The sequence below is a fragment of the Tympanuchus pallidicinctus genome, unplaced genomic scaffold, assembly GCF_026119805.1.
Source record: "Tympanuchus pallidicinctus isolate F22 unplaced genomic scaffold, pur_lepc_1.0 scaffold29, whole genome shotgun sequence".
In the NCBI taxonomy this organism is placed as follows: Eukaryota; Metazoa; Chordata; class Aves; order Galliformes; family Phasianidae; genus Tympanuchus; species Tympanuchus pallidicinctus.
The window spans coordinates 6325538-6352551 of NW_026294746.1; the positions used below are offsets into that span (position 1 = coordinate 6325538).

Genomic DNA, 27014 nt, shown 5'->3' on the forward strand with positions numbered 1-27014 from the left:
TTGGAAAAGGGCGCTTTGATCGCTCAGCGCTGCCGGTGCGCAACCTCGTCCTCAGTGCCGAGTCCACGCATCCCTTAAGTACCCCCAGGGCTGGGGACTCCCTGAGCAGCTTGACTGATACCACTAAAAGAGCCAATGCAAAGGAAAATACACCGGGTCTGATGTTAAACATACTTAACAATACTGGCTTTCACAAAACTAGGTAATGTAAGCAAGTCATCCTTCATCTACTCGAGGAGCCTGGTGTATCATTACCTAAGTCAGTGTGTGGGCCTTTTGCAGTGTAACACTGTGAAACTGGAAACTGGATACAAACAAGAGGAGTGCAATGTGCGGTCATGGAGAGGAAGACTGCTTACTTCATCTGAGGGGGTCCTGAGAGCCCCACACCAAGCCGCTGAGCATGTGCAAGGAGGTGGGACCCTACGTTATTCTGTGCCATAGAATAGCCTGGGTTGAAAAGGACCACAGTGCTCATCTGGTTCCAACCCCCTGCTAAATGCAGGGTCACCAAGCAGCAGCCCAGGCTGCCCAGAGTCAGATCCAGCCTGGCCTTGAATGCCTCCATGGATGGGGCATCCACAGCCTCCTTGGGCAACCTGTTCCAGTGCTTCACAGAATCACAGAATGGCCAGGGTTGGAAGGGACCTCAAGGATCATGAAGCTCCAACCCCCTGCCACAGGCAGGGCCAGCAACTCCACGTTTAATGCTAAACCAGGCTGCCCAGGGCCCCATCCAACCTGGCCTTGAATACCTCCAGGGATGGATGGGGCATCCACAGCCTCTCTGGGCAGCTGTTCCAGCACCTCACCACTCTCATAGGAAAGAACTTCCCCCTGACATCCAACCTCAATCTTCCCTCCCTCAATTTAAATCCATTTCCCCTTGTCCTGCAGTTATTTACCCATTCAAAGAGTTGATTCCCCTCCTGTTTGTAGGCTCCCTTGAGATACTGAATATTATTGACTACTGCTGAGCAGGAAACCTTTTGCATATGTAACACAGGTAACGTATTTAAGCTGAAGGTCTTTTGTTCAAGATACGTGTGGCTAGGGTGAAGATATCCACTCAGGGAGCATCGGGACACTCAGACGTAGTTCTCACACACAGTGTTTGAGTAGCAGGAGCCAAAAAGCAGCCTCCTGGCTGAAAGAGAAAACTCATTTAAATCAATTGAATTCTTAAGATCCAGGAAGACCTGCTGGGCTTGTTGTGCAGCTCAGGAAGGCAAAGTGCTAGCAGCAGTAAGCCTGCACTGCTGCCCTGCAGTGGGCAGCTGAAAACCATCTGATGAGGCTGAAAACCCCTCTGCCCCTCCTCTGATTTTGCTCAGCCCTGGTTCTGTGCCTTCAAAATGCAAAAATTCACAGGTGCTATAATGCTCTTGGTGCATCGGGGAGATGCTTCCTGCACTCTCAGTCCCATCAAGTCATTATTAAACTCATCTCTTGAGATCAAAAGAAGACAAAGCTCACGTCAGCAAGCATCAGCTCCGGGGAGCAGGTCTCAGCCAAAGATGAGCAAAGCCAAAGATGAGCAAAGATTCTGATGCCACTGTTGGCATCAGAAGCACATCTCCCACAGAGACTGTCCATCTCTGGGGCTTTTGGAACGAGCCATTGGCTGCACATCCACTGCTGCCCCGAGAGCTCATTGAAGAGCAGTGGGAGAGAAATCTTTAGAAATACCATGACTGGGTGCACACCTACCCACAGCCACTGCCTCCAGAGCCAGCAAGCTGCACTGTGCCACCTCTGCTGAGTGCAGCAGCATTGTTTCAAAAGGAGGAAGGGCTGTTTGCAAAGCTCTGCTCTTTGTTGCAACCAGGTTTACCTAGAAAACACCTAAATGCAACACTTCCCATGTCACTGAGTCCACTCTCAGCTTGCACATGGATTAGCTCTGCAAAGTCCGTGACCTAAGATGGAAAAGCATTAAATTAAACTTGGGTGCAGATAAATGTGACTGTGAATGGAAACAAGGGTCTCAAAGGAGGACCCTGATTTTTAACCTTTTGTACAGCAGATGAAACAGCCCCTGGTTTCCTTCCCTCCCTGTGAATGCAGCCTGGCATACCTTCAGAAACAGTAGTGGCTGGAAAGGCAGCCAGGGCTCTTTTTCAAAGCCCCATTGTTCCTCGCTATGATTTAAGCAGAAGTACAACATGAAAAATTGCCCCAGACTTGCAGAATCACACACCTTCAATGGTGTTTTCTGCAGTGAGTCACAAACAGCTGCTGCCTCATTCAGTTCTCACCCAGAAGTTTGTTCACCTGAGACAGGCACATGCATTCACCCAAATAAAAGGCAGGAGAAGCCTGTAGGAGCAAGCAGAGGCCACCTCTCACCCATGGACAGCCCAGACCTCTCTCTAGTGTTGCATCTCCCTGACTCCTCCCAGCTGCAGTTTGGTGCTTTGTTCCTGATTAAATTCCCACCCTATTGATCCAAAAATGCATTAAGGAAAGGGCTCGGGACAGGCTGAGCCAAGCAGAGGCACTCAGAAGCCCAGAGGCACTCAGGGAACCCTCCACAAGCTCTACTACTAGTGGTTTTACCAGCACCGTCTCCTCTGTTCTCTTGCAACAAACACATTACAGAGAGGTAATGTTGCAGCAGAATTGCATCCTCAGCTGCAAGTGCTGCAGGAGGTTGCAGTTCAGCACCTTTCACCTTTCTGTCACCAGCTCCATCCCTATTTTACACAGGATGGGCTGCTCAGCTCTGCAGTGGTACCTTGCCCTATCTCCCTGCCTGCAGCACAGAGAGCACCACAAGGCAAGGCTGGATATGCTGCACTTGCTGCAAGCCTTTTGCTTGTTGGAGATACAGAAAGAACAGGCAGGACTCTGCAAGATGGGCAGCGCACGGGTAGGATGGAGAAGTAGGCAAACCTTCAAAGAGCAAGGTGGCAGGAGAGGCTAGAAGAAGCATTTATGTTCACTGAACAGGATCCCTCTACCCAGCAGAAACGTGCTGGCACAGAGCACCAACCCTCTGTGACACACAGCTGTCATTCAAGCAGCAAGTGCTGGCATCCAAAGGAACTGCAGCGGGGCAGCAGAGCTACAGGGCACAGAGGGTCAGCAGGCTTTGCTGGAGAAGTGAAATCCTGTCAAAGTCCAACATAAGAAATCACAAACTGCAAAGGACAAAGGCAGCAGACATCACCCAAGTCCCCTTGTGCATGTACATCAGCTTACAATTCTTAATGATGGGAAACAGATAAAACTGGGGCAGGAATACCTTCTCCCCAGAGGAGCACAAATCACAGGCGAAAGTCTCTGATGTTGCTGTAATTAGCACTACGGCAAAGACCATGCAGTAATTAACTTTCTCCCTTCCAAGTTAAGATTTAATAACATGCAGTAAAATAAGACCTGGGGTGGTAAAACATGCAGAGGAAAAAAAAAAGAGACACCCTATCAAATTAGGCACTTGTGACTTGATAAGGAATTAATTATACCCTGGTCTGATAATAACAACACATTGCTTTTAATTTGCCCAGTGCTCTAAGTGAGGGAGGGTGAGCTGGGAAAAGCTTCTTCCAAAATCCTACGCTAACTCTGAGAAGATTTCTGCCAGCCACAGAGAAGCACAGCAGGATGGGGCTGGGCTGATGGCAGCACTGCAATGAGAGAAGCCTGGTGCAGTGATGAGCTGAGGGTGACCTGGGAGAAGCCAGAGCTGCAGCATCCCCATCTTCGGGTCTCAAACCAAGCACCAAAACCTCCTCTGCTGCAGGGCAAGGGCCAGGAGGAGCCCTACTTGGTCTGAAATGAACAAATCCCCACTAGAAAGAGAACAAGGAACAACAGACCTCATTGCATGCGACCTCGACCACTTTTCCCATGCCACAGGGCTTCCTAAATGTGTGTGTTGTAATAAGGGCCAAAATCCAGACCTGAAATCACTACCTGCCACACACAGTCTCAGTGAGGTATGCCACAGCCAGATGGGTAGGACATATTTTATAACACAATCAATCTGCCCCAAGCATATTTGCTTTTTGCCCCAAGTCCTTTTGAAATTACTCCATCTGATATCATCTGCCTCTTGTTAAAGCTTGGCATAAGTCAAAGAAATAAGTTACTTGATTACTAGAAAATCCAGTAAGACTGAATTCAGAATTAGTCTTACTAAAGCAAAGAGCAAGTACTGGCAGCATCAGCATTTTCATTTCTTGGTCTCTTTCCTTGCCCTGCCTTTGGCAACGCTCAGGCACTGCCTGTCCTCAGGCATCAGCTCTGTCCAGAGGTCCTGTACAGCCAACACACTTCGCATCATTTGGTGAGGCCCTGGAAGTTGGGCTCTGTGCACGGGGGGAGCGCTGCCTGCCGGCTCAGCAGTTTGTCCAAGATGTTTATTTCAGCATCTCGTCGCTCAATGTCCTCGAAAGGTGTCCAGGACATGTCGTGCTGCAGCTTGTAGGCACCGAGAAACTCGTGGGGGCTGGTCCCCCACTCCTGGAAGAGAAAGGACAGATATACATTGCTACTGGGTTTCCCTTGGAGCTACACTGTGCTGACAGTCGCAGCCTCTCTGCCCAGGCTGGCTTGCCCCACCACCTTCCAGGCACTCCCAGCTACACAGATGTCCCACTTTCTAACCTCAAAATAAGAGTAACTACCCTGAGTCTAAGACCAATCAAGGCACAGTACAGTGCTGCTGACACAGGGAAGTCTGGGGACACAGTATCACCTTGCAGAGCTCCTCCACCTTGCTCATTGCTGTTTTCTCTGTAGTCTTCACCCTGTGCATTAGAAAATGGGTTGCCCGCAAGGAAGACACCTCCAACACTAACTCAAGAGGAGAGTCATCCCCACTTCCCATAGAAACAAAACACCAAGCTGCAAACCATCTCAACCCCTGGGCTAAAGCACCTGAGAAAATTGCTGCCAACAACTACAGCAGACAGGGAAGGCCCAGGGCACGCCTGCATTTCTCTGCTTTCATAAAAAGAATGGCGGAGACTGAACTGAGGTCGTCTACCTGTCAAAGACACTGCTCACCTTAGACCAGCAGATAACTCAGATCAAGAAACCCAACCAAGCACAGGTCTGTGAATGGCTCCATCAAACCAGTGCTTTTGTCAGAGTTCCAGAAGTGCCCAAATACCAGAAATTGTCTCTTCCCCTCCCTGCTTCCTCAGAGGCAGCCGCCACACACCTTAGGAGACAGGATGGAGAAGTACTTTTGGCCACTCTCCCTCCTATACAAGTAGTAAATGTTTCCTGGCTTCTTCACTAAGTTGCAGGCCACGTGGTGCAGATCAGCATCCCTGTTAGCATCTTCCAAGACCTGAAAACAAATTTAACATTTCCACACTTGAAATATAACTGATTACTTACTTCTTACACACACACTTCTGCATCTCAGCCAGAGCCCACAAGGCTCTGCCTTCCCAGCACAGCTCTTGCTTCATCCCATCGCTTGCCCCAGGAAATAGATGCTTTCCAAAGAGGCATTTATTTTCTTCAAGTTTCCTCTGCTGAGCTGCACTCTGGGACTCCTGCAACCCTCCACAGATGTGCAGATACCTCCAAACAGCAGCAAACTCTTCACAACCCCAGGTTCGCCTCTGCCCCTGCCCCCACCATTGGCTGGAGTCTTTCTTTGCCTCCACGCACAGTCAGACCCTGGGGACTTCCCTGCTGAAGTAACCTGGGGAAGGCACAGCAAGCACAGGGGAACTCAGCTCCCCAGCTGCAGCTCTTAACAACCACATGACATAACTGCCTTGATGACAGTGGGCCAGCTGCAGTGACCAGCAGGTCCCTTCTCACTCCATAACTTGTTTTTGGTTCTATGAGCACACCTGTAGGGCTGAAGACAAAATGCAAGAGAACAGCTGAGCACTGCTGGGTTGACAGCCAGGATCAACTGCTCTGGCAACTGAGCTGGGACAAACTCAAAAGCTGAGACACACCCAAACCTCAGAGCAAAGCTCATCTTCTCCCAAGGGCTTGGATTCACCTCAGAGCAACCATCCAGAGCCACACTGTCACCCTGCTGCTCCAGCTCCTCCTGGAAGCACACCCTACAGTGACAGGAGTTTTCTGTCACCGTCATAACTGACATCCCAGCTGCCATGGGCTGACCACCAGCTCTCATCCCTCCTTTGAAAGGACTCGGCACACCTGACAAAAGCCCCCCTGATATGCAGAATGAGGCAAAGCCCCCAAAATATCCCTCATGCCCCCAGTTGATACCAGACAGTGAACTCTGGCTGTCATCCCCCCGAATCTTCTCTACTTGGCTTCAGGCAATGACCAGCCTGCAGCTTCTCCCAAATACCCAGCAGCCAAGTAAAAGCAAATCTTTATCCTTGTTTCCTTCCTGCCATTGGATGCATCCTCACCTTCCGAGCCTGCTCCTGCAAGCACCGGATCTGCTCAGCAATGACAGTCAGCTTGTTGCAGGCGTTGGCTCGAACAAACTCATCTGCCTGCAAGAGACACAGGAGTTGATGAGGATGAAGGCAGCCAGGGTCCAATGGATATTTCCACACTGAGGAAGCAATGGCTGCAGCCTTGCATTAACGGAGCTCTAACATGAGCTGCACAGGCAGCTCTGAGCCCCCCGGCAATCCATAGCTGGTGGGGGGACACCACAGCATCCCCAGACAGCTGGGTACACAGATGCAGACAAGGGGGAGGCACAGTGGGCAGGAGATGGGCAGCAAGACGGAGGTGAACCAAAAGAAGTGGGATGCACCAAGAGAAGGCAGAAGGATCTATGGGGAGGTGTTTGGAGGGGCTAGAGAAGGGCAGGAAGACAACCTGGGAGGCACTGGGATGGGAAGGAAAGAACTGAGGGGAAGAGCAGAACATACAAGGATGCACTGGGGAGAACAGCAGGAAATACTGAAACCCAACAGAGCATCCACAAGGTTCCTTCCACCCTGAACCATTCCTACCAAGGTGGTAGGCAGCAGCACGCAGCAGGGGCAATGGGGCATACAAGGATGCAGGATACACTGGGAGGTACTGGGATGGGCAGGGAGACACTAAGGGGGACAGCGAGGCATAAAAGGGTGCACTGGGGGGAGCAGCAGAAAAGACTTGGGGCACTGAAGCCATGGTGGGACCCACTGGAGAACAGCACACAGCGCTGGGAGGCACTGGAGCACCTGGGGCGGCAGGGCAGGAGGACAGGGCAGAGGTTAGAGATGGATGATGTGCAAGGTTCCTCCAACCCGAGCCTTTCTGTGCTTCTACAACGGCGAGAGGCACCGGCACGGAGCGGGGACAACACGGCGGTGCTGACTCGGGGCGCTGCCGGGAACCAGCAGGACACCGGGTGCCCGCACGGCCTCAGCCCCGGCCCAGCCGCTTCCCCGGCGGACCGTGCCCGGCCCTCACCTGCTGCACCTGCCGGGCCAGCGCCACCAAGTCCCCCGGGTCCCCGACGCGGGCGGCCCGCCCGGCGCTGCCCTCCACCAAGGCCAAAGCCAGGCCCGCACCGCCACCACCGCCATCCTCCCCTCCTACGGCCGCCATAGCCCGCCTTGCCCCGCCTCTTCCGCTCGAGGAGGAACTTCCGGTGTAGGCGTGGTCACTCAGCAGGGGGCGTGGCCAAAAGTCTTGCTGGCGTACGGTGTGGGCGTGGTCGTGAGCAGCGGGCGTGGCCACGGGAGGGGGCGTGGTCTGGCGCGGAGCCGGGCGCCCGCAGGCTCGGCCATGGCGCTGCTGCTGCCGCTGCTGCCGCTGCTGATCTGGGCGGCGGAACCGCCGGCACCGCTGGGACCGCCGGAGCACTCCGATCCCCCGCTGCCGGCCGAGCCCCCGGACGCGCTCTTCGCTGCCGGAGCCGAAGCGTACGCGCGGGGGGACTGGCCCGCCGTGGTGCTGCAGATGGAGCGGGCGCTGCGGGCCCGCGCCGCTATCCGCGCTCGGTCGGTTCGGTGCCGCCTGCGCTGCGCCAATGCCACCGCGGCGGTACCGACGGACGGACTCGAGCCGGCTCTCCGCGATCTGCTGTTCTTCCGGGGGCTGCTGCGGCGCGCAGCCTGCCTCCGGGGCTGCGGGCCCACCCAGCCCTCCCGGTACCGCCTGGGCGAGGAGCTGGAGAGAGAGTTCCGCAAGCGGAGCCCCTACAACTACCTCCAGGTCGCCTACTTCAAGGTACGGCCCCGAAGGAGATGAGATCCGGGAGGGGAGGGGAGATATCGGGGAGCGGCGTCCGACAGGGGTCCGGAGGTGCGATTCGACCGCAGCGGAACCCGCGAGCGGAGGGGCGGGCGGGAAGGAGGCGGGCGGCGGGGATGGGAGTGATGCTGGGGGACGGGGAGGCGGCCCGGGCCCTCCTCCCATCCCTCCACTGCTCCCCCCGCAGTGCCACGTCGGGGCCTGGCTGGGGCCTGCCGCACCCGAGGCGTGGGGGGGGGAGAAACCGTCCGCATCCCCACACGTGCTCAGTACCGGGACCCCCATACACGGTACTGGGCCCCCACTCCCGGTACTGGGACCCCACACCTCATACTGGGACACCACATCCAGTACTGACCCGGTATGGGGGCTGGGAGGCAACGTGCATGTTCAGGATGACCCCAGTCCTCTGTGTCTTAGCTCCAAAAGTTGGGGTCCCTCACCACCCCTCTGCCCTCCCACAGATCAATAAGGTGGCGAAGGCCGTGGCTGCAGCCCACACCTTCTTCGTGGCCAACCCTGAGCACATGGAGATGAAGCAGAACCTGGAGTACTACCAGATGATGGCAGGCGTCAGGGAGTCTGACTTCACTGACCTGGAGGCCAGGCCCCACATGGTGGGTGCCCCATCCTCGTGTTGAGTTTTACCCCAAAATTGCATTTTCTTAGCTGGGAATGTGGCAGCGCTCCTAAAATACCTGCCCAGGGCTGTGTGTGGGGAGGGGGAGATGGGCTGTGGGCTTAGCAAGCACACAGCACTGCTGTGTGTCCATGTGGTGAGAGCTGCCCCTGGGACCAGTGCTCTGAGCACATGTGGTGCCCCAGCCCTGCAGACACCCAAGGTCGGGGCATGGGGCTCTGAGCGCTGATGGAGCTGTGGGAGCAGCAGGGTTGGACCTGATGGCCTTAAGCATCCCTCCCAGTAATGCCTGTTTTATGATTGTAAGAATGGGCACTGGGCAGCTTTGTGCTCACAGCTCTGCCTGGCTCCCTGCAGACAGAGTTCCGCCTGGGTGTCCGGTTTTACAGCGAGGAGCAGCCGGCTGCTGCTGTCCTGCACCTGGAGAAGGCACTGGAGGAATACTTTGTGGCTGACACGGAGTGCCGTGCTCTCTGTGAGGGGCCCTATGACTATGAAGGCTACAACTACCTGGAGTACAACGCAGACCTGTTCCAGGCCATGACAGGTGAGAGCGCCTGTGCAAAGCCCTCTGTGAGGGGTTGGGACCAAAATGCCCTATGGGTGTGCACACCTCTCATCCAGGCCCTGGTAGTGCTGCCTGGAGGTATCCAAGGCTACAGGGACCCTGGGCAGCCTGAGCTGCTGAAGGGCATCCATCCCATGGCTGGGGGTTTTGATCTGCATGATCATTAAAGTCCCCTCCAACTTAAGCCATTCTGTGATCCCCATAGATGTTGCTAGGAGGAATGCTGCCCAGGACCCCCTCCCCATTTCCAGAGGGATGTGGAGAATGGGTCACCAGGGCACGGGGCTGGGAGGCTGAGACTGACAGGAGGAACACGTCCTTTATGGGATGTCACACCAGTCATACGGCGGTGGGGGGCCGTCCCTGGGGGTCTCCAGTGCTGCAAGCTGGTGGCTGGAGCGGGGACCCTATGATGTCTCATCCACCAACCAGCTCTTCAATGACCCCAAGCAGTGATATGGGATTTTTTCTCCACCAGATCACTACATGCAGGTGCTGAGCTGCAAGCAGGGCTGTGTCACAGAGCTCGCCTCGCAGCCTGGCCGGGAGAAGCCCCTGGAGGATTTCCTGCCCTCGCATTTCAACTACTTGCAGTTTGCCTACTACAACAGTAAGCAGCTCGTTGCCCCATCCTGCAATGGCCAGGACTCCTGGCACTGCTCACATCAACACTGACATTGTGCTGTGGGCAAAAAGGCTCATGGACAGCAGTGTGCCTTAGGAGAGCTGTGTCTTGCTGCCCTCTGTTACAGTGAGCCTCCCTGCTGCTCAAATGCCAAATTCCTGTGCAGCTTCACTACAGCCTAGAGAGGCATTTTTTTTTTCCTGCCAGCTTTCTGCCTCACATCCAAACAAAAGAGGCGCTCTGGCCCTCCAGGAGAGTTTGTTATAACCCAGGCAAATGGATATTGTCTTTTTTTCATTCTCCTTGTTAGAAAAAAATTGAACTATTTCTTTGCAAATTTCCCCAGAAGGATTAAAAAACAAACAAACAGCCAAGGCTGAACTCCAGGAAGACTGAAAGGATGTAATACTGTAGATGAAAGTAGGTCAGCATGCTTAAGTGGCTGAAAATTGCAGGTTAGCATGGTTGGGTGTTACTGTCTGGAAATGGGCTTTAAGATACATTTTCCAAGCATGAAAACTCCTCAGCCAGCAGCACTGATTGCTGCTGAGGTGAGAGAACACCTCACACTGTTACTTTCCCTTTGTGGCAGCAGTTGTCTTTGCTTCAGAGTATCTGCCCCTGCTTAGAGCGAGATCCTTCACAGATTTCAGCTTTCTCTGTTGTTTCTCCTCTGCATCCCCATTTACTCTGTTCCCTATCAAATTCTCATCATCCTCCCCAGTCTCTGCTCCAGCAGTGGATTGTGCCTGTGCCAGAGCTGGGCACCAGCAAGGCAGGGAGAAGATATGCTGTAATGGTTCTGTTTCTCTTTCCAGGTGGGAATTATGAAAAAGCAATTGAATGCACCAAAACATACTTGCTCTTCTTCCCAAACGATGAGGTGATGAACCAGAATTTGGCCTATTACACTGCTGTCCTGGGAGAAGACCTGGCCAGGCCCATTGAGCCCCGAAAGGTGGGTGACCACAGGGACGAGCCAGCATAGGATGGATTCTGTCCTTTCAGAGCTCCGAGCCCTGGCAGAGGTTTTGTGGGCTGATCTGGGTTGGGTTGCAGTGGGGACAGTAGGTGGGAGGGCTGCCCTGACCCACCCCTCTGCCCCTGGCCCAGGAGATCCAGGCATACCTCCAGCGGAGCCTCATGGAGAAGGAGCTGCTCTTCTTCAGCTACGACGTCTTTGGGATCCCATTTGTGGACCCGGTGAGTGGCACTGCAGCAAGGCTGGTGGCAGCTGGAGGGACGTGTCTGCAGGGAAGGGGGATGTGGTGTCAGAGGCAGGTCCTCATCCAGCTACTGATGCTGTCCCTGTGGCTGTAGGACACGTGGACGCCTGAAGAGGTGATACCAAAGAGGCTGCGAGAGAAACAAAAGTGAGTGTTTGGCCAATTGACACTGGGGGGGGAGGGGCAACCAACGGGGGCACCTCTCTGCCTTCCTTGGGCTCAAGGCAGCAATTGCAGAGGGAATTACCTGATGCTGGGGCTGGGAGAGGCTGCTGGAGGGCAGAGCCTGGTCCTTGGTCACGCCAAGCAGTTTGGGGTAGGGCGTGAGGGCTGCACTGAGATGACACCTTCACACCTCGGGCTTTGTCGGCAGCCCTTAGACACAACTTGTCCTGTCCTTGCCTTGGCATGCCTTCTTCCCGACTTGGGGACAGTGGGGCAGTGGAGCTGATGGCCACTGTGTGCCCAGGGTGGAGCGGGAGACAGCGGCACGCATCTCCGAGGAGATCGGCAACCTGATGAAGGAGATCGAGACGCTGGTGGAGGAGAAAGCAAAGGAGTCTGCAGAAATGAGCAAGTTCATCCGAGAAGGTGCGGGCAGCTCCGGGTCCTGGTGCCAGCCCCAAGTCCCTCAGCGCCGCCCCAGTTCCATCCGTACTCCCTCCTGATCCCACCTGTGCTGCAGGCGGCCCCTTGGTGTACGAGGGAGCCAGCGTCACCATGAACTCCAAAAGCCTGAACGGGTCTCAGCGCGTTGTGGTGGATGGAGTCCTGTCAGCTGAGGAGTGCCGGGAGCTGCAGAGACTCACCAACGTGAGCACGGGGATGCGGGGATGCCGAGGGGTCGCATCCTGTGCCTCAGAAATCAGGTGGGATAACGTTGGCTGGGCTTTGCAGGCAGCTGCCTCGGCAGGGGATGGCTATCGTGGGAAGACATCGCCTCACACCCCCAGTGAGACCTTCTATGGTGTCACCGTCCTGAAGGCCCTCAAGGTTAGCGTGGCTGCGGGCGCCTGGGGCTGCTGCCCTGCTGCAGCTGAGCCCGCGTTGCTGTCTGTCCCCCACAGCTGGGCCAGGAGGGCAAGGTCCCCCTGCAGAGCGCCCACCTCTACTACAACGTGACGGAGAAGGTGCGGCACATGATGGAGTCCTACTTCCGCCTGGAGGTCCCGCTCCATTTCTCCTACTCACACCTGGTGTGCCGCACAGCCATCGATGGTGAGCACGGCCCCGAAGGGCTGCTCTGCAGGGGGATGCAAAGCGCCTTCACCCTCTGCCCAGGACCCTTTCTGAGAAGGAATTGTTCCTAATGTGCAGGCTGAACCTCCCGTGGTGTAGCCTGAGGTTGTCCTGCCCTCTTGTCGTGTTGCTGTTACCTGGGAGCAGAGGCCAACCCCACCTCATCCCAACATCCATAGTGTTTGGAGACAGACCCTGTTCCCATACGGACAAAGTACTGATGCACAACCTCTTGTTCCACCCTAGAGAAACAGGAAGGCCGGAGTGACAACAGCCACGAGGTGCACGTGGACAACTGCATCCTCAATGCGGAGGCCCTGGTGTGTGTAAAGGAACCACCAGCCTACACCTTCCGGGATTACAGGTACCGAGGTGTCCGTGGGGCTGAGCTGCCCTTCGGAGGCTGTTAAGCTTAGCAGCCCCCAGGTGAGAATCAGGGCAGAAGGGCAGCCCAGCTCGGACTCTCTTGCCTTGGCCTCTTGCTGTGGTGGTGGGTCAGGGTTTGGGTGCTGGGATGATGGCTGTCACCCTGTTCCCTACTTTCTTTAGTGCCATCCTCTACCTCAACGGGGACTTTGAAGGGGGAGCTTTCTACTTCACAGAGCTGGATGCCAAGACGCAGACTGTAAGTAGCTGTGCTCCCTGGAGCTCCACACACAGCTGCCAAGCTTTATTCCATCCCTGGGCAAAGTGCTTTGTGTCAGTGCACGGGGTGAATGTGGGTTTGGGGCTGGCTCTCCCTGTGTCCCAGTGGTGCAGCAGAGTCTTTTCTTGCAGGCAGAGGTGCAGCCCCAGTGTGGCCGTGCCGTGGGCTTCTCCTCTGGCTCAGAAAACCCCCATGGGGTGAAGGCTGTGACCAAAGGCCAACGCTGTGCTATTGCCCTCTGGTTCACCCTGGACCCTCGGCACAGTGAGCGGGTAAGCACCTCACCGCGCTCCCTGGGCAGCAGGAGGGTCTTGGGGGCTGCCCTCTGTGGAAGGGTGTGACGTGAGCTCTGGCCCACAGGAGCGAGTGCAGGCGGACGATTTGGTGAAGATGCTTTTCAGGACGGAAGAGGTGGATTTGCTGCAGGAGCCAAGCACGAAGCAGGAGCCAACGGCTGCCACCAGCACTGCTGGCTTGCATGCAGCAGGGAAGGATGAACTGTGACACTCCTCATGCAGGGTCCCAGCCCTGCCAGGGCCAGCACCACCAGCTCCACGCCATTTAGGAAACAACTGCAGCCACCATGTGGCTTTGGCTGCTCAGCCCTGGGCTGCAGGCTGGGCCCTACTTTGTGGTGCAGCATGGAGAGCTCCATGGCTCCCAGCCCTGCTGTGGATCTGCCACCAATCTTGAGATGAGCATCCAGACTTTGGGGGTGGATAGGGGTGAGGAACGTGGGGAAAAGGGAGGGATGTTTTTTAGAGTTGAAGACCCAGTGCCATGGTAGCAGTGTGGGGCTGGGAGGGCTGGAGCCACACCAGACGTGCCTTTCTGCTTTGCTTGAGCCCACTCCCCACCACGGCTATTTAAGTGCCTTCTGCAGAGGACTGGTGAATACAGGTGTCTTTTCCAAAAGCCCGCCTGTGGGTGCATCCTTGCAGCCATCCTGGTGCCCAGGCGAGGGCAGCAGCCCTGTGCTGCTGGGAGCAGAGATGCTGGCACAGCATATCTATCCGTGCACACACAGCTGCGCTTTCTGTCCAGCAGCGCTGGTGATGGGGCACAGCAGGGAGCAGAGGTCATTGTCCCATGTGCCATGGCAAAAGCCTTCTGGTTGCACAGCCTGCAGGCTTTGTCCCTAGGTGCCTTTAGGACTCCTGCAGCTGGGGAGTGGCAATGCAACCCCTGCATTAGCTCTGCAACATCCCCAAGAGGGACGCAAAAGCTTCATGTTCGGGCCAGAAAGGACCTGGAGCCAGTGGGGGCAGTTCACCCTATTATGACACCCACTGTTGTGACTGGAGCTCTGCCCTCTCCCTGAACAAGAAGGACATTGAGCGGCAGCTGAACAGGGCAGTGAATTGTCCCCACACCATTACCATAACCATGTGGGGAATGCGAGCGCACGCTCTGAAACACCGCCCGCAAAACGCCCTGGACGAACAGGCAGAGGGGCCAGAGGGGTCAGTGCCCAGCACAGGGATGGCAGCAACGGGAGGATGGTTTCTCCCTAAGGGTTCCCTGCTCGCACACTGGTGCAGGAGCTGCCTGCTGTCCCCCAACCGTGGAGCTCAGCCTGGGGCAGGCAGCCAGCCCCTGGCCACAGCGAGCGTGAGCTGACTGCCGATGAGATGGCGGTTAACGATTGCCAGGGCAGCCAGCCCGGCAGGAGGGCAATGCTTGGGGCAGCTGCCAGCTCCCTGCACCCAGCAAACAGCCACCGAGGTCTCCATGTCACCGAGAGCTCTGTTTCACCAAGGGTTTCATGCCACCGAGGGCTCTGTGTCATCAAGAGCTCTGCACCAATGAGAGCTCCGTGCCACCAAGAACTCCGTGCCATGCTCTGTGCCACCAAGGATTCCACGTCATCAACAGCTCCATGTAACCAAGGACTCCGTGTTACTGAGGGCTCCATGCCACCAAGGGATCCATAGCACTGAGGGTGCCATGGCATGAAGAGCTCCATGCCACCAAGAGCTTCATACCATGAAGAGCTCAATGCCACCCGGGGCTCTATGACAGCAAGTAGTCAGTGCCAACATGGTCTCCATGCCACTGTGGATTCCATGTCACCCAGGGCTCCATTGCATTGAGAGCTCCGTATCACCAAGAGCTCCATGCAACTGAGTTCTGTTTCAACAAGAGTTCAGTTTCACCAAGAGCTCCATCTCATGGAGGGCTCCATACCACTGAGAACTCCCTCCCTCATGTCACCAAGAACTCCATACCACTGAGAGCTCTGTGCCACTAAGGGCTACACAGAACTGAGAGCTCCGTGCCATCAAGACCTCTACACCACTGAGGGCTCCATGTTACCAAGAGCTCCACGCCACTGAGAGCTCCAAGTTCCTCTTGGCACGACCAAATGCCCGCTGCCCTGCGTGCCCCCCTCCGGGCAGCACAGCACAGTGTGACACTCCTGCAACCACCCCTGCAGCAGCCCCAGGGGTCTCTGCTCCGATGACCCCGCGAGGGTTCACCTCCCCCACCCCAAAGCCTTCCCCACTGCACTTCGACCTCCCCGGGGGTCCCCATATCCCCCACCTCCCCAAGTGCCCATACGAATCCCTCTTTTCTCGGTGGACACCCACCACCCCGCTCCGCTCCCTGACCCCTAACCACCCACCTCCCCCCCACTGCCCCTCCAGCCCAGAGGAGGGGCTGATGGAGCTCGGGGCGGGACGTGGCGGGCACACCCCCGGGCAGAGCCGGGCCGGGCCGGGCGCAGCGCGGCGGCGATGGGCGGCGGAGCACGGGAGCTGGCGGGGTACCTGGCCGCGTTGGGCGGGTGGGTGGCGGCTCTGGCCGCCGCGGCTCTGCCCCAGTGGAGACAGAGCTCGTACGCCGGAGACGCCATCATCACGGCGGTGGGGCTGCACGAAGGGCTGTGGATGAGCTGCGCCGCGCAGAGCACCGGGCAGGTGCAGTGCCGCCTGCACGACTCGCTGCTCTCCCTCGACGGTGCGTACAGGGGGCGGCGGGCATCCCTTCCCTCGGCGCTGTGCCCCTTCCAAGGAGCTGAGCCAAACCCCGTGGCTTTGAGCCAACCCCTCCCCACTTCCCAGCCTGGGTCCGAGCCCCCTTAGTGCCCTTCCCGCTGATTTGAGCCATCCTTTGGGTCCCAGCCCTATGCCCCCCCCCCCCCAAGGTTTGAGCTCCCCTTCCCAGCTCTGTGGGAAGAGCCTACTTTCCCCCTGAACATCTGAGCCCAGTGCGTGTCAGAGCTCTCCTTGCTCCTCCCTGGGTCTGCATCCTATTGTGGGTCTGAGCCCCTTGGCTTCTCTTTGTGCTCCAGTCCCACTTTGTACCCACAGCTCGGAGCCCCGCTGTAGGGCTGAGCCCACCTCGTGACCATGGGCTTAAAGCCCTCGCCCTCCCCAGTCTCTGTGGGTTTGAGCCACACGGTGGGCATCAAATTTGAGAATGGCAGCTGCACAGTGGGGACATTGCAACCCTGGGTTGTGTGCAGTGTTGGGGACTGTCGTGCTGCTGCTGAAATTGCAGCCAGAAGAGTGTGGAGGGAGGAGGAAGAGCACAGTGGGGAGGAAGGCTGAGGCCCCAGTGCTGAGAGTGAGTCAAGCTGTCCTTGTTGTGCCATTGGTCTGCATCCTGCTGTGGGTCTGAGACCCTCGCTCTTCTCTTCGTGTTCCAGTCCTGCTTTGCACCCACAGTTTGAGTCCCAATGTGGGTTGGAGCCCTGCTGTAAATCTGAGACCAGCTTGTGCCCAGGGGTTTCAGCCCCTTTGTCTTTGCCCCCAATCCCTGTGGGTTTGATCCCAACAGTAGGTGTCATGTGGGGACATCACGACCCTAGGGCTGCGCACAGCATTTGGGGACGGTGCTGCTGCTGAAACTGCAGTGAGAAGAGCAGGGAGGGAGGAAAAAGAGCGTGGAGGGGAGGAAAGCTGGGGACCCTGGTGTTGAGAGTGAGCCGAGGTGTCCTGGCACAGTGCCCCAGGCACAGGAGCTGTGAGTGACCCTACACAGTGAGGACAGGGTTAAGGATAAGGTAAAGGACGGGGTGTTAAGGTCAGGTCCGTTCCAGTGGGAAGTGCCTTCACCTTGCAGTGCTGTGAGCAGCGTGTTTCCCCCTGCAGTTCACATCCAGACCTCCCGGGCTCTCATGGTTATTTCTCTCCTCCTGGGTTTCTTCGGCATCATCGTGAGCGTCGTGGGCATGAAATGCACCAAGGTTGGTGAGGAGGATCCCATCACCAAGAGCCGCATCGCTGTTGCTGGAGGTGTCCTCTTCATCCTCTGCGGTAAGCTGCTGGGCAGCTGCAGCCTTTGTGCCTCTTTGATGCAGAAAATCTCCAATAGCCTCTAACAGGAGGGAAGTGGAGCTGTTTGGGATGAGTTGGGCACTGCTGATGCTCGGTGTTTGACACCCAGGTCTGTGCACGTTAGCGGCCGTCTCCTTGTACGCCACGCAGGTCACCTACGAGTTCTTCAGTGCCAGCACTCCGATCAACGCCAGGTAGGAGCCCCCCGGGGACACCGCTTCCCTGAGCTCCTCTGCATCCCTGGGGCTGCCCTGCGTGGTAGGCGGTGGTGACACGCAGCCCCGCTGCTCTCTGCTTTCCCCATCCCCTGATGCTGTACCAACCCTCATCTTACCACAGGTACGAGTTTGGCTCGGCGCTGTTTGTCGGCTGGGGGGCTGCCAGCCTCACCGTGCTGGGGGGCTCCCTGCTCTGCTGCTCCTGCCCTGCCAAGGAGCGCCAAGGACAGCAGTACTACCGACAGTCGCAGCCCTCCACAGCCCGGGAGTACGTCTGACCCCAGCCCTGCCCTCCCATGCCCTCCCCTCCCAAGAGCAGGCACGGCCCCGGTGCTCCCACAGGACGCACAGCTCAAGGGCACCACCAGAGACTTTTCTTCTGCTGGGGACGCACCAGCTTCTCAGGAGCTTTTCCAGGTTGCAGCGCAAGCCTCTAAAACGGGCTGTTGGTCAGAATTCCCCGCATCCAGCACCACCAGGCTGCAGGGGCTGCACCTCCGCCCCCAGCCCTGCGCTACTGGGGCTGTGGGTGGCTGGGCCGTGCCCCAGTGCCTGGCGTGGGGTGCTGGGGGTGGGCTGCACAGAGGTGCTTTGTGCTGGGCCACCCCACTGCGTGCAGCCGTCCCCGTGTGCCCCAACATCTCCCGCAGCCTCACCTCTGGGTTTTCCTGGGAAAGGGCTGCTGCCTAGCGGTGCTGGAGAGGCTCAGTGTCCCCGTAGCCCAGCTTTGGTGGCTTAGGAAACATTCCTGCGTTCAGGGTGCAGGTGTGCTCTGCGTGGCTGCTGCCCCAAAGCGCTATTTGTATTAATCATTCTTGATGTGAGCACACGAGGAATGAAAGCACGGCGGTTTGGCGGTTGCTGGTGCTCCAGCTGAGCTCTGCCAGCTAAAATCTGACCCGGGTGTATTTCTCACCAGGCGCAAATATGTGGCCTTGTTAAGCAGGAGAACAAACTGGTGTCGGCCAGGTTAGAGCAGGCAAAATGGGGACTGTGAGCACAAGTAATGGTTTGTTTTTACTTCGGCGCCCAGCGTAGCTGTTTCAGTTAACTCCAAGATGAACAAACCTGTGAATTTTGATGTCTCCCCACTGTTTCCAAACGCCCCTTCCCCAATAGGACCGGTGAAGGCTTTTAGGCTCAGCTGTGCTAACTGCCACCACCTCTGTGTCCACGCCGCGGCTGTTACTAACACACCAGCGCTCCATTCCTCCCGTAGATCCTCGGAAGGCCTGGTGCTGCCATCTGTCTGTCTGCTCTACGTGGTATGCCAGCTAAACCGCAGGAAACGGCGCAGTGGAAATGATCCAAAGAGCCTGGCTTGGTGGTTTTGCCCTTTTTTTTTTAATTACTTTATAAATCCCCACATCGCTGATTTCTCCCTGCTTTTTTTTTATGGTCTGCTTTACGCCCGCGTGCCGCTCTTGTTCCTGGCTAAACGTGGCCGGTTGTCCCAAAATTAACAGTCGGGGCAGCACCTCCCCATGCAGGAGGGAAGCAGAACGGTCCCTGCACTGGGGGTTGGCTTCCGTGAGGCAGGAAGGACTAACAGCCATCTCTCTCTTTTGCATTGCAGACCCCATGTAAAAATTTCGTCAGCCATCAGGGGAGAGCAGTGCTTGTAGTGTCTGCACCGTTGGGGAGACTGGTGCTTGCTTTCCCCTCAAAACACACCCCAAAGCCACTGCAGTGAGGATTGGGAAGGAAAATCGTGCTTAAAAATAGTTGTATCTGAAGTGTGTTTTCATATACAGAGTGCAGCATTGTGTAGAAGAATGTTTTTATTCCTTGAAGGTAAACCTGCATTAACTTCTCTGTGCGACGCACACCGCGGGAGCAGCGCTGTTTGGGATTCCTATTTGTGGTGGGGTTTTTCAGATTGTTTGTACTAAAAGTTGTATTAAAATATTTCTGACTACGGGCGTCCGTCTGAAGTCATCTCAGCCTCCATCCCAACGGGCCTCTTCCCATCGCTCCCGTGGCAGCGCCGTGGGGCTGAGGCCTCATCCCCGGGCTGGGCAGCGGGTCTGGGGAGGGAGGGAGGGTGGTTTGGGTTTGGGCTGAAGGCTGCCTGCTGCTGGCTCCCAGGCCAGAGCCCCCTGCTCTCAGCCCGCTGGGAGGCACTTGAGAGAAGCGCGGCTGCCGGGAGCCCACCGGCTTTGAGCCGCTGTGAGGCAGAACTTTGCAGGCGTGCCCAGCAGGTGCTGTCGCTGAAAGCGTGGCTTAAAAGGTTGCTTAATTTCAGCCTAAAGCACCTAAATCCCATCTGGCTGGCCTGGCACCGCACCCCTGCAGCCACGTCCTCAGCAAGGCCCTTCTCAGACCGCAGTCTGTCCGCCCAGCGCCGCAGCCCCCCATCGCCTCCCCATCGCCTCCCATTGCTCCGCTCCGCACAGAGCCCTCGCTGCGGTCGCCCTGCTGTGTGCGAAGGGCAGCCGCAGGCTTTAATCCCTTTTCCAAGAACCGGGCTGCTCCTCGCTGTGCCAATTGAGTTGATTTCTGCTTTTGCGGCACCTGCTTTTCCTTGGCACTGCTGGAGGCCCAGGGTTTTGCCCAGCTCCCCTGCCTTCCCGCAGCCCCTGGCTCGCAGATATCTTCTGTTCTCCCCAAAGCTCTGCCACGTTGCCGCAGGCTCGGTCTCATGGCATCAGCCGCCCAGGCTGGAAGAACATAACAGAGGGGGAAAAACAGCTGATCTGCAGAAGCAATTACATGTTTGGGGGCACAAAGGCCCCCACTGTCCTCCAGACAATCCCTTGTGTGTTTTGCCCATGGCAGAGTGGAATTAAATATGGGAACGGGCTGCCAGGCTTGGGGTGGCCCGCAGCGTTGCATGCGATGCGTGGGATCTGCTGCCATCCAAACCGCTAAAAAGAGCGCTTTGGTGGCTTTCTGTCCCCACTGCCTCTTTCTTTTCCTCTTACAAAACCAGTGTGATGCAGATGTGATCTTCATCTCATCTTCACTGACCGAGGAAATGTTCTTAACTATTGAAAAACTGACACATTTACCCCTCCACCTGTATCTTTCCAATGCCCCAATCAGAATCAAACAGGTGGGCTCATTTCATATACAGTAAATCCACCGATTAGAAGAGTAAAAAATAAAAACAAAACTCTTTTGCACACCACCAGTGCCTACGTGTGGAGAACATACCAGAATTCCAGCCGTTTCGTGGACATCTAAGTACCACCAATAAAAAATTCCTGAGATCGGAGTTGGAAAATGAAGGTATACAAACCCTGCTGGAAGATTTCAGCCCCTGTGCACCACTACATGCACAGGTATGCTGGAGAAAAGTCTTGCCATGAGCCAAAATACCACGTGAAACAGGATAATGTGAAATAAAGCCACAGCAATCACTCACATCAAGAACCTGGGTGCCTCTGCAGGGCTGAGCCTCAAGAATTTGAAGGAGTGTGCAGCGCTCTGCCAAACCCCTGTGGTTCAGTACTGCAGGGGATTATTTAGAGGGGAAAAAAAATAATAATAAAAGTGCCTCTCTTAAATATATCCCCCATAACTTGGAAATACATACGTGGGGTGTTGTTTCCCACTGACCCACAGAGGAGAGCACAGATACAGCTGACAGCCGTGAGGCACTGCTTATGCTGGAGATGCTCAGAGGTCACTGTAACAAGATGCTTTGCAAGAAAGCAGTTTTTCTGGGTAGTAAGGAACGAAACTGAAATATTTGGGCTGCACGAGGTACTGAGGTGCTGCTTTCGAGGGTCAGCAAAAAGCCCACAAAAATGCCTCTGGCCAAGCAGCCACGTTTCTGAGCTGGAAACCACTGGAGAGGAGTGACTGTGCATAATGGCCTGGGAGTCCCCACACAGCCTGGAAATGGACGAGTTTTACAGGCTGCATTCAGTGCCCCTGTGAGGCTGTGTCCTTTACAGCCTTTTCCTGCATCCCTCCCTTGAGAGCTGTGAATTCTGGGGGAGCTGCAGAGGTGATCGCAGCCCTCTTTGAACCCCCAGGATCTGTGAGAGGCCCCATCGAGGCGGCTTGTTTTGCTGCCTCTGGGTTGACCTCTCAGCCAGTTTGAAAGCTATGAGATGTCTTTGGAAAATGGGAAATGCTGGACCATCTCACAGCTGGGAGCCCAACGGACAGCGCTAAGGGTTTTGAATTGCCCTCCCTGCAACAAGCTGCATTCTTCCTCCTGCCAGCCCTGTCTGTCTGCCTCTGCTGCACCAGAGAGTTGGAACCAACACACCTCAGGCCACTCGCCCTTGAGCACTAATTAAAAGGTGTGATTAAAGAACAGGGGACGTTTGCCCAGAACACAGAGCCCCCCACCTGGGCAGTGTTTCTCCACGTCTCCACGGCCCCAGCTGGTTCCAACGGGTGTCAAGATGTGATGTTTTTTGGAAGCCAGTCTCTGTTTGCAGCCAATTAGCGTTTAACCACGATGCTCCCTGCTGAGCTCAGCACACAGAGCGCTCTGACATGCCCTACAGAAGCATTAAATAGCCCAGCACAGATGTGGGCTCACAGTGCTCCATGGGCATCGCGTTTCCATTGGGCACCTCCGCATCCCATCCAGGTGGGACTGAATCCCACTCTGGGACTTCAGATGGCCGCAACACAGTGAGGATGAGCCTGGATGCTGCGATGAAGGTAAGGCTTCCAGTTGGACTGGACTGTGTGCAGTGCTGCTGGTAGCTGGATGGTTGGACCGGATGATCTTAGAGCTTTTTCCTCTCTCCATGATTCTATGATTCTGTGTTCTAGAGGAGGGCAGATGCATCCAACAAGCGCTCCCCTCACAGCTCCCCTTTGTCCCAAACATCATTAATTCCCCATAAAACACCTCCAAGCACAACAAAACCAGCAGCTCCACCACCTGCTGCACCAGCCAAGGCTCCAGCAGTAAAACTAAGCTGTTCTGGAGTTACCCAAGCACAAACAATGACTGAGCGTTTCCTCTAGAGAAGGAATTTTTTTGTTGGGTGTTTTTTGTTTTTTTTTTTCCCCTGATTTAACTCAAATGGCTGAACAGATTTTCTTCAAAGCCTGCAAAACAGCCAGGGTCTTGGGGAAGGAAGAAAGATTGCGGGGAGCTGCTCAGAAGGTGGCTTGGGATGTTTAAAAGAGCATTATAAGGTGAGGTCTGTCAGTAATAATGTCAGTAAGAAAGGGTAAAAAACAAACCCTGAGGGTTTGAACCTCTGCACACAGCGGCTGCAGTTCAGGCACTGAAGCATATGGCAGCACCAAGGCTTGGGCTGCAAAACACACTGAAGCAGGAGTCTTCTCCAGCCCTTGGAGATGTGATGCCCTCCGCTCAGACCTGCTGTACAATTGCTTTCTCTGCGAAGTCCCTCAATTCTGGCAGTGCTGGAATTCACATGGTTCCGTCCCCTTTGCTCTCTGGCGATGCTCAGCAGCACCCAAAGGCACCACATGGAGGCACAGCAGCCCTCTTTACCACTTGAGGATCGGACGCTCCTCGGGACACCCCCACGTGCTCCAGTTTGGGTGTTCTGACACTTCACAGCTTTTCTTAAAAAGGAATTAAAGGAAAAGCAGGTAATCTTTTCACTGAACGATGAAAGCATCGAGAAAATGTTAGGATCTCAGGAGATACGTGCTCCAATAATGGGGTCTGACTACAGAGGCTCTTTGACAATAGTTTCCAAGCACCTCTTGATTCCCAGAGGGGCAGCACTGAGGGTTATGGAATCATCCAGTCTGGAAAATGCCTTCAGGGTCACCGAGCGAAATCATGACGTTCACCTACAGGTCCTGTCACTGAACTGTCCCTCAGTGCCACATCCACATGTCTGAAATGCCTCCAGGGCTGGGGACTGCAGCTCTCCACCGGGCGGCCATTCCAGTGTTTGACCACACTCCCTACAGAGAATTCCTTCCTGATCTTCCATCCAGCCCTCATCTGGCACAACTGGAGGCCGTCTGAGCTGCTCTTAGGGATCCAGGCACTGTGGCCCAGGCAGTGGACAAGGCAGTGGGAGGTGGCCAGAGCAGAGGCAGCAGGCATCTCCATGTTCCCTTGCAGGTGTCTCCATGAGTGCAATCTTGCAGATGACAGCATTTGGTCTCGCTCTCCTCTCAGCCCTATTCCTCCTCCTTGCCACATGCACCGACTGCTGGATGGTGAATGCTGATGACAGCCTGGAGGTGAGTAGAGCATCCGCGTGTTCGTGGCTGAAAGCTAGGTGAGGGCCTGACGGTCTGCTTTGCTGGGCTGGTTGTAGGTGTCCCTGTTTATTACAGGGGAGTTGGACCAGATGGTCTTTTAGGGTCCTTTCCAACTCACTCTATGACTCTATGATCCCTGGGGAGCAGAGGTGTTTTAAGTGCTCTTTGAGCATCCTTTCTCCTGCTTCCAGGTGAGTCACAAATGCAGGGGGCTTTGGAGAGAATGTGTCACCAACATGCAGGATGGGGTGAGGACCTGTGACCAGTATGACTCCATTTTGGCAGACCATCCAGGTAGGACAGTATGGTCTGGGGTGGGAGCATTACTGTACAGTGTCAAGCAATCCATTTCCAGCACCATTTGCCTATTCCACCAAGTCTCTTTAACCTCTTGTGAACACCCAACAAGGCATCTTTGAGTTCACAGCTAAGTTTTCCCTTGAGAAAAAGATCCTCATTGTGAAGGGTTGGCCTTGATGAGAAACTCAGGCCCTTGTCCTGTATATAGAGAGAGTGACAACGCAGGATAATGTGATTCTGTGGACGAAGATTTGGACACTGAAGAAGGGAACCAGAAGTTAGCATGGACCAAGTGGGGATTCAGGGCTTTTCAGGGAGAAGCCACAAACAGATGGCAACATGTGCAAGGCTCAGACAGCAGCATCTTCTACCTAAGCTAACATGCAGGGTAAGCCAAGAGGGTCTTGAGAAGGTGACCTCATCCCAGCTCCTGAATGGCACAACTTAAGTTGTGTGGTTTCTTGATAGCGGACTTACTGAGTCCCATTGCAAGGTTTCTGATGAGCCTGGCAAGCAGCACAAAGGGTGGTGGACACTGGTGTCCCCGTGTCACCGTATCCTATAGAGATGCCCAGTGATGATGGAATGGCTTAAGTTGGAGGGGACCTAGCAGGTCCCTGAGCTCCTACTGCCTGCCCATGAGCTGGGTTGCCAGCCACCACACCAGGCTGCCCAGGACTCTATCCAACCCGATCTAGCAGTGAGCTGGGTAAGTCCAGAAGGGACAGGCAGCAGTCTGGAGAGGGGCACCACTTCCTCTGACCACCCCGTAGTCCCCTTTCTGCTTTTTTGTTCATTTCTCACCAGTGAAGATCGTGGTGACGCGGACGCTGCTGATCACGGCGGACCTCCTGGTGGGCCTGGCTTTGGCTACTTTGCTCCTTGGGCTCGACTGCATCAAGTTCCTCAAGGAAGAACCTCGTGTCAAACTGAAGATGTGCTACGGGGCTGGTGCCATCCTCGGCACTGCGAGTGCGTGGTCAGGAGAACCCGGGGACAGCTGGGACACAGGGAGACAGAGGCACCCTTCAGAGGGCTTCTGGGAAGTAGGAGGTTCTGCGGCTCGCTCTTAACTGGCCCCATTCCTCCTAGGTATCCTGGGTCTCGTGGGCTCCGTGTGGTATGCAGTGGATGTCTACGTGGAGAGGGCCATGCTGGTGTCCCATAACCTCTTCCTGGGGGTCCACTATGACTTCGGGTGGTCCTGCTGGCTGGGGATGGCTGGCTCAACGGGCTGCTTTGTGGCATCCGTCCTGCTCACCTGCTGCCTCCATGCCCACACAGGTCAGTCTGTGTTGCCCCAGGCTGCCCCATGGAGTCGTGCAGGGATAAACCTGGGGTGGACGACTCAGAGGGTGCAGGTGCTTCTTGCAGGCTGCAAATGAAGGGCAGTTGGCATTTGCACCCCGGCTGGGGGATGGGAGTGGGGGCTGCATCATGCCATGCAGAGCCCCATAGGTCCCGTGGGGGCACAGGGGGAATGCAGAAATGCTCCACCCCGGCCCAGGGCATCTTGAGGTCCTGGTGGAGGTGTCAGCTGGCCATCCAGGTTCATTTCTCTCTGTGTGTCACCACGTCCGTGGCACAGCCATGCGAGGCGACACACACCCTGAACGGAGTGCTGTCTCTCCCACCAGCCCCCAGCCATCCTCAGGGACCTCAGCGCCGTGTTGTCACCACCAAGATGTACACCATGAACTCCCGTGTGTGACGGGCAGCAGCAGCTCCCACACCCAGCCAAGGACAGCCCCCCTCATCAAAGCACCGTCACCCACAGGGGCAGCTCAGCGACGTCACGATAAGAAGATAAAATGTCAAGACAAGAAGCCTTGGGGAATGGAATCGTTTGAGTTGAAAGGGGCACTTCCAGGTCATCTCTTCCAACTGCTCCGCAGTGGACGGAGCGCCTTAAGCTGCTGTCGTACCCTGCAGCTGTACCAGCAATGCTCGATGCCTCTGTGGGAGCAGCACAGCTCTGCACTCATTGCCGCATCGCTGCTGTGGAGGAATTCAGCGAAAAGCTTCATCAGCACAGAGCAACACTGACTCCACGTGGCTGCCGGGCCGGCTGTGCAGCAGGCAGGGTGACGCTGCAGCTGCAGCCCGGAGCAGTGATCCTTGTGCCGCTCCATCGCTGCACACAAAGCAGCCTGAAAAGTAACAGGTGCTCCTTCAAAGCCGGGTGTTGAAGCCCACACGTAAAGGAGCGTTTTCCAAATTAACCATTATCCCTCTTCACTCACAAACCGCTCTGAAAACCACAAACCAACACGCTCCCCATTGCTGAGGTGGATCTGCCTTGATTTCAAGCTCAGCTTATAACCCAAAGGAAGGGAAAGGGAGAGGGAAAGCCTCGCGGCCCTGCAGTCACCGCGAGCTGCTGTGCAACAGCTCCGCGTTCAAAGAACGGCTCCTACAGGAGGAACCCGCCGCTCCACTGGCAGCTGGAAACGCTGAAAGGCACAGAGATAGGGCACAACCCAGCCGCACCGGGCTGCTAATGGCTGGTGCTCGAGCACACAGGAAAGCAATTAAGAACAAGCATTAGCATGATAAAAGCAGAGCGCTCATTAGCGGGTAGAAAGGGAAGCCGCAGGTCGCGCACAGCTCGGCGCTCAGGCCGTCAGACCCAGCGGCACTCGCTGCGCTGCTCCCGGACTCCGCAGCCGCTCGCCTGTGGAAGCGCCGCTTCCTCGGCTGAGCCAGGAGCAGCAGCGCCCTGCACCGCGCCAGGAGAGGAGCGTTTCCCCTTTCCCGTCCCCAAAAGCTTTTGGGAACAGTTTGATGACCTCAAGCACCTCCTCACCCCGCAGCTTTTACCCCCGAGCAGAGCCGAGGGCACAAACCCAGCAGCGCAGGCTCTGCAGTTCCAATATTCAAATACTTAACGCTGAACAATTAAAGCAGTTTTTCCCTGCTGTTTTTTCTCAGCTGTTCTCACAGAGGTGGG

The 27014-nt window shown here is 55.9% G+C and overlaps 4 protein-coding genes across 6 annotated transcripts; 3 read left to right on the forward strand and 1 right to left on the reverse strand.

Annotated features, from left to right (window-relative positions):
- Window positions 1–3329: 3329 nt before the first annotated feature.
- On the reverse strand, window positions 3330–7524 carry CUNH1orf50 (chromosome unknown C1orf50 homolog). The gene is made up of 4 exons (XM_052692112.1): window positions 7366–7524; window positions 6363–6449; window positions 5171–5302; window positions 3330–4467 (listed from the first exon to the last, which is right to left on the reverse strand). Exons 1-4 carry the CDS (start codon window positions 7501–7503, stop codon window positions 4285–4287), a joined length of 540 nt encoding a protein of 179 aa, XP_052548072.1. The 5' UTR covers window positions 7504–7524; the 3' UTR covers window positions 3330–4284.
- A 129-nt stretch (window positions 7525–7653) lies between these two features.
- Window positions 7654–14010, forward strand: P3H1 (prolyl 3-hydroxylase 1). Its single transcript, XM_052692103.1, has 15 exons — window positions 7654–8127; window positions 8616–8768; window positions 9149–9338; window positions 9838–9969; window positions 10803–10942; window positions 11098–11187; window positions 11305–11357; window positions 11680–11801; window positions 11896–12023; window positions 12108–12203; window positions 12278–12428; window positions 12696–12813; window positions 12999–13074; window positions 13227–13367; window positions 13456–14010. Exons 1-15 carry the CDS (start codon window positions 7684–7686, stop codon window positions 13597–13599), a joined length of 2178 nt encoding a protein of 725 aa, XP_052548063.1. The 5' UTR covers window positions 7654–7683; the 3' UTR covers window positions 13600–14010.
- A 1808-nt stretch (window positions 14011–15818) lies between these two features.
- CLDN19 (claudin 19) lies at window positions 15819–19514 on the forward strand. 3 transcript variants are annotated; one of them, XM_052692108.1, is made up of 5 exons: window positions 15819–16056; window positions 17193–17357; window positions 17488–17572; window positions 17718–17864; window positions 18716–19514. In XM_052692108.1, exons 1-5 carry the CDS (start codon window positions 15834–15836, stop codon window positions 18732–18734), a joined length of 639 nt encoding a protein of 212 aa, XP_052548068.1. In that variant the 5' UTR covers window positions 15819–15833; the 3' UTR covers window positions 18735–19514. The 3 variants fall into 3 exon arrangements, with proteins under 3 accessions (XP_052548068.1, XP_052548067.1, XP_052548069.1); XM_052692107.1 differs by having other exon boundaries at window positions 19173–19514; XM_052692109.1 differs by lacking the exon at window positions 17718–17864 and having other exon boundaries at window positions 19173–19514.
- A 4115-nt stretch (window positions 19515–23629) lies between these two features.
- On the forward strand, window positions 23630–25775 carry LOC128085131 (claudin-16-like). The gene is made up of 5 exons (XM_052692136.1): window positions 23630–23743; window positions 23956–24058; window positions 24872–25036; window positions 25157–25348; window positions 25702–25775. The coding sequence occupies exons 1-5, from the start codon at window positions 23630–23632 to the stop codon at window positions 25773–25775; spliced, it is 648 nt and encodes a 215-aa protein (XP_052548096.1).
- Window positions 25776–27014: the final 1239 nt, after the last annotated feature.

Coding starts and splice junctions, on each gene's coding strand:
- CUNH1orf50 (XM_052692112.1), bottom strand. CDS start 7,503: ATGGCGGCCGTAGGAGGGGAGGATGGCGGTGGTGGCGGTGCGGGCCTG. Junction 6,450..7,365: donor TGGCCCGGCAGGTGCAGCAG/GTGAGGGCCGGG, acceptor TGTCTCTTGCAG/GCAGATGAGTTTGTTCGAGC. Junction 5,303..6,362: donor TGCAGGAGCAGGCTCGGAAG/GTGAGGATGCAT, acceptor ATTTGTTTTCAG/GTCTTGGAAGATGCTAACAG.
- P3H1 (XM_052692103.1), top strand. CDS start 7,684: ATGGCGCTGCTGCTGCCGCTGCTGCCGCTGCTGATCTGGGCGGCGGAA. Junction 9,339..9,837: donor CCTGTTCCAGGCCATGACAG/GTGAGAGCGCCT, acceptor TTTCTCCACCAG/ATCACTACATGCAGGTGCTG. Junction 13,075..13,226: donor TGGATGCCAAGACGCAGACT/GTAAGTAGCTGT, acceptor CTTTTCTTGCAG/GCAGAGGTGCAGCCCCAGTG.
- CLDN19 (XM_052692107.1), top strand. CDS start 15,834: ATGGGCGGCGGAGCACGGGAGCTGGCGGGGTACCTGGCCGCGTTGGGC. Junction 17,358..17,487: donor TGTCCTCTTCATCCTCTGCG/GTAAGCTGCTGG, acceptor TTTGACACCCAG/GTCTGTGCACGTTAGCGGCC. Junction 17,573..17,717: donor AGCACTCCGATCAACGCCAG/GTAGGAGCCCCC, acceptor ATCTTACCACAG/GTACGAGTTTGGCTCGGCGC.
- LOC128085131 (XM_052692136.1), top strand. CDS start 23,630: ATGAGTGCAATCTTGCAGATGACAGCATTTGGTCTCGCTCTCCTCTCA. Junction 24,059..24,871: donor CATTTTGGCAGACCATCCAG/GTAGGACAGTAT, acceptor ATTTCTCACCAG/TGAAGATCGTGGTGACGCGG. Junction 25,349..25,701: donor CTGCCTCCATGCCCACACAG/GTCAGTCTGTGT, acceptor CTCTCCCACCAG/CCCCCAGCCATCCTCAGGGA.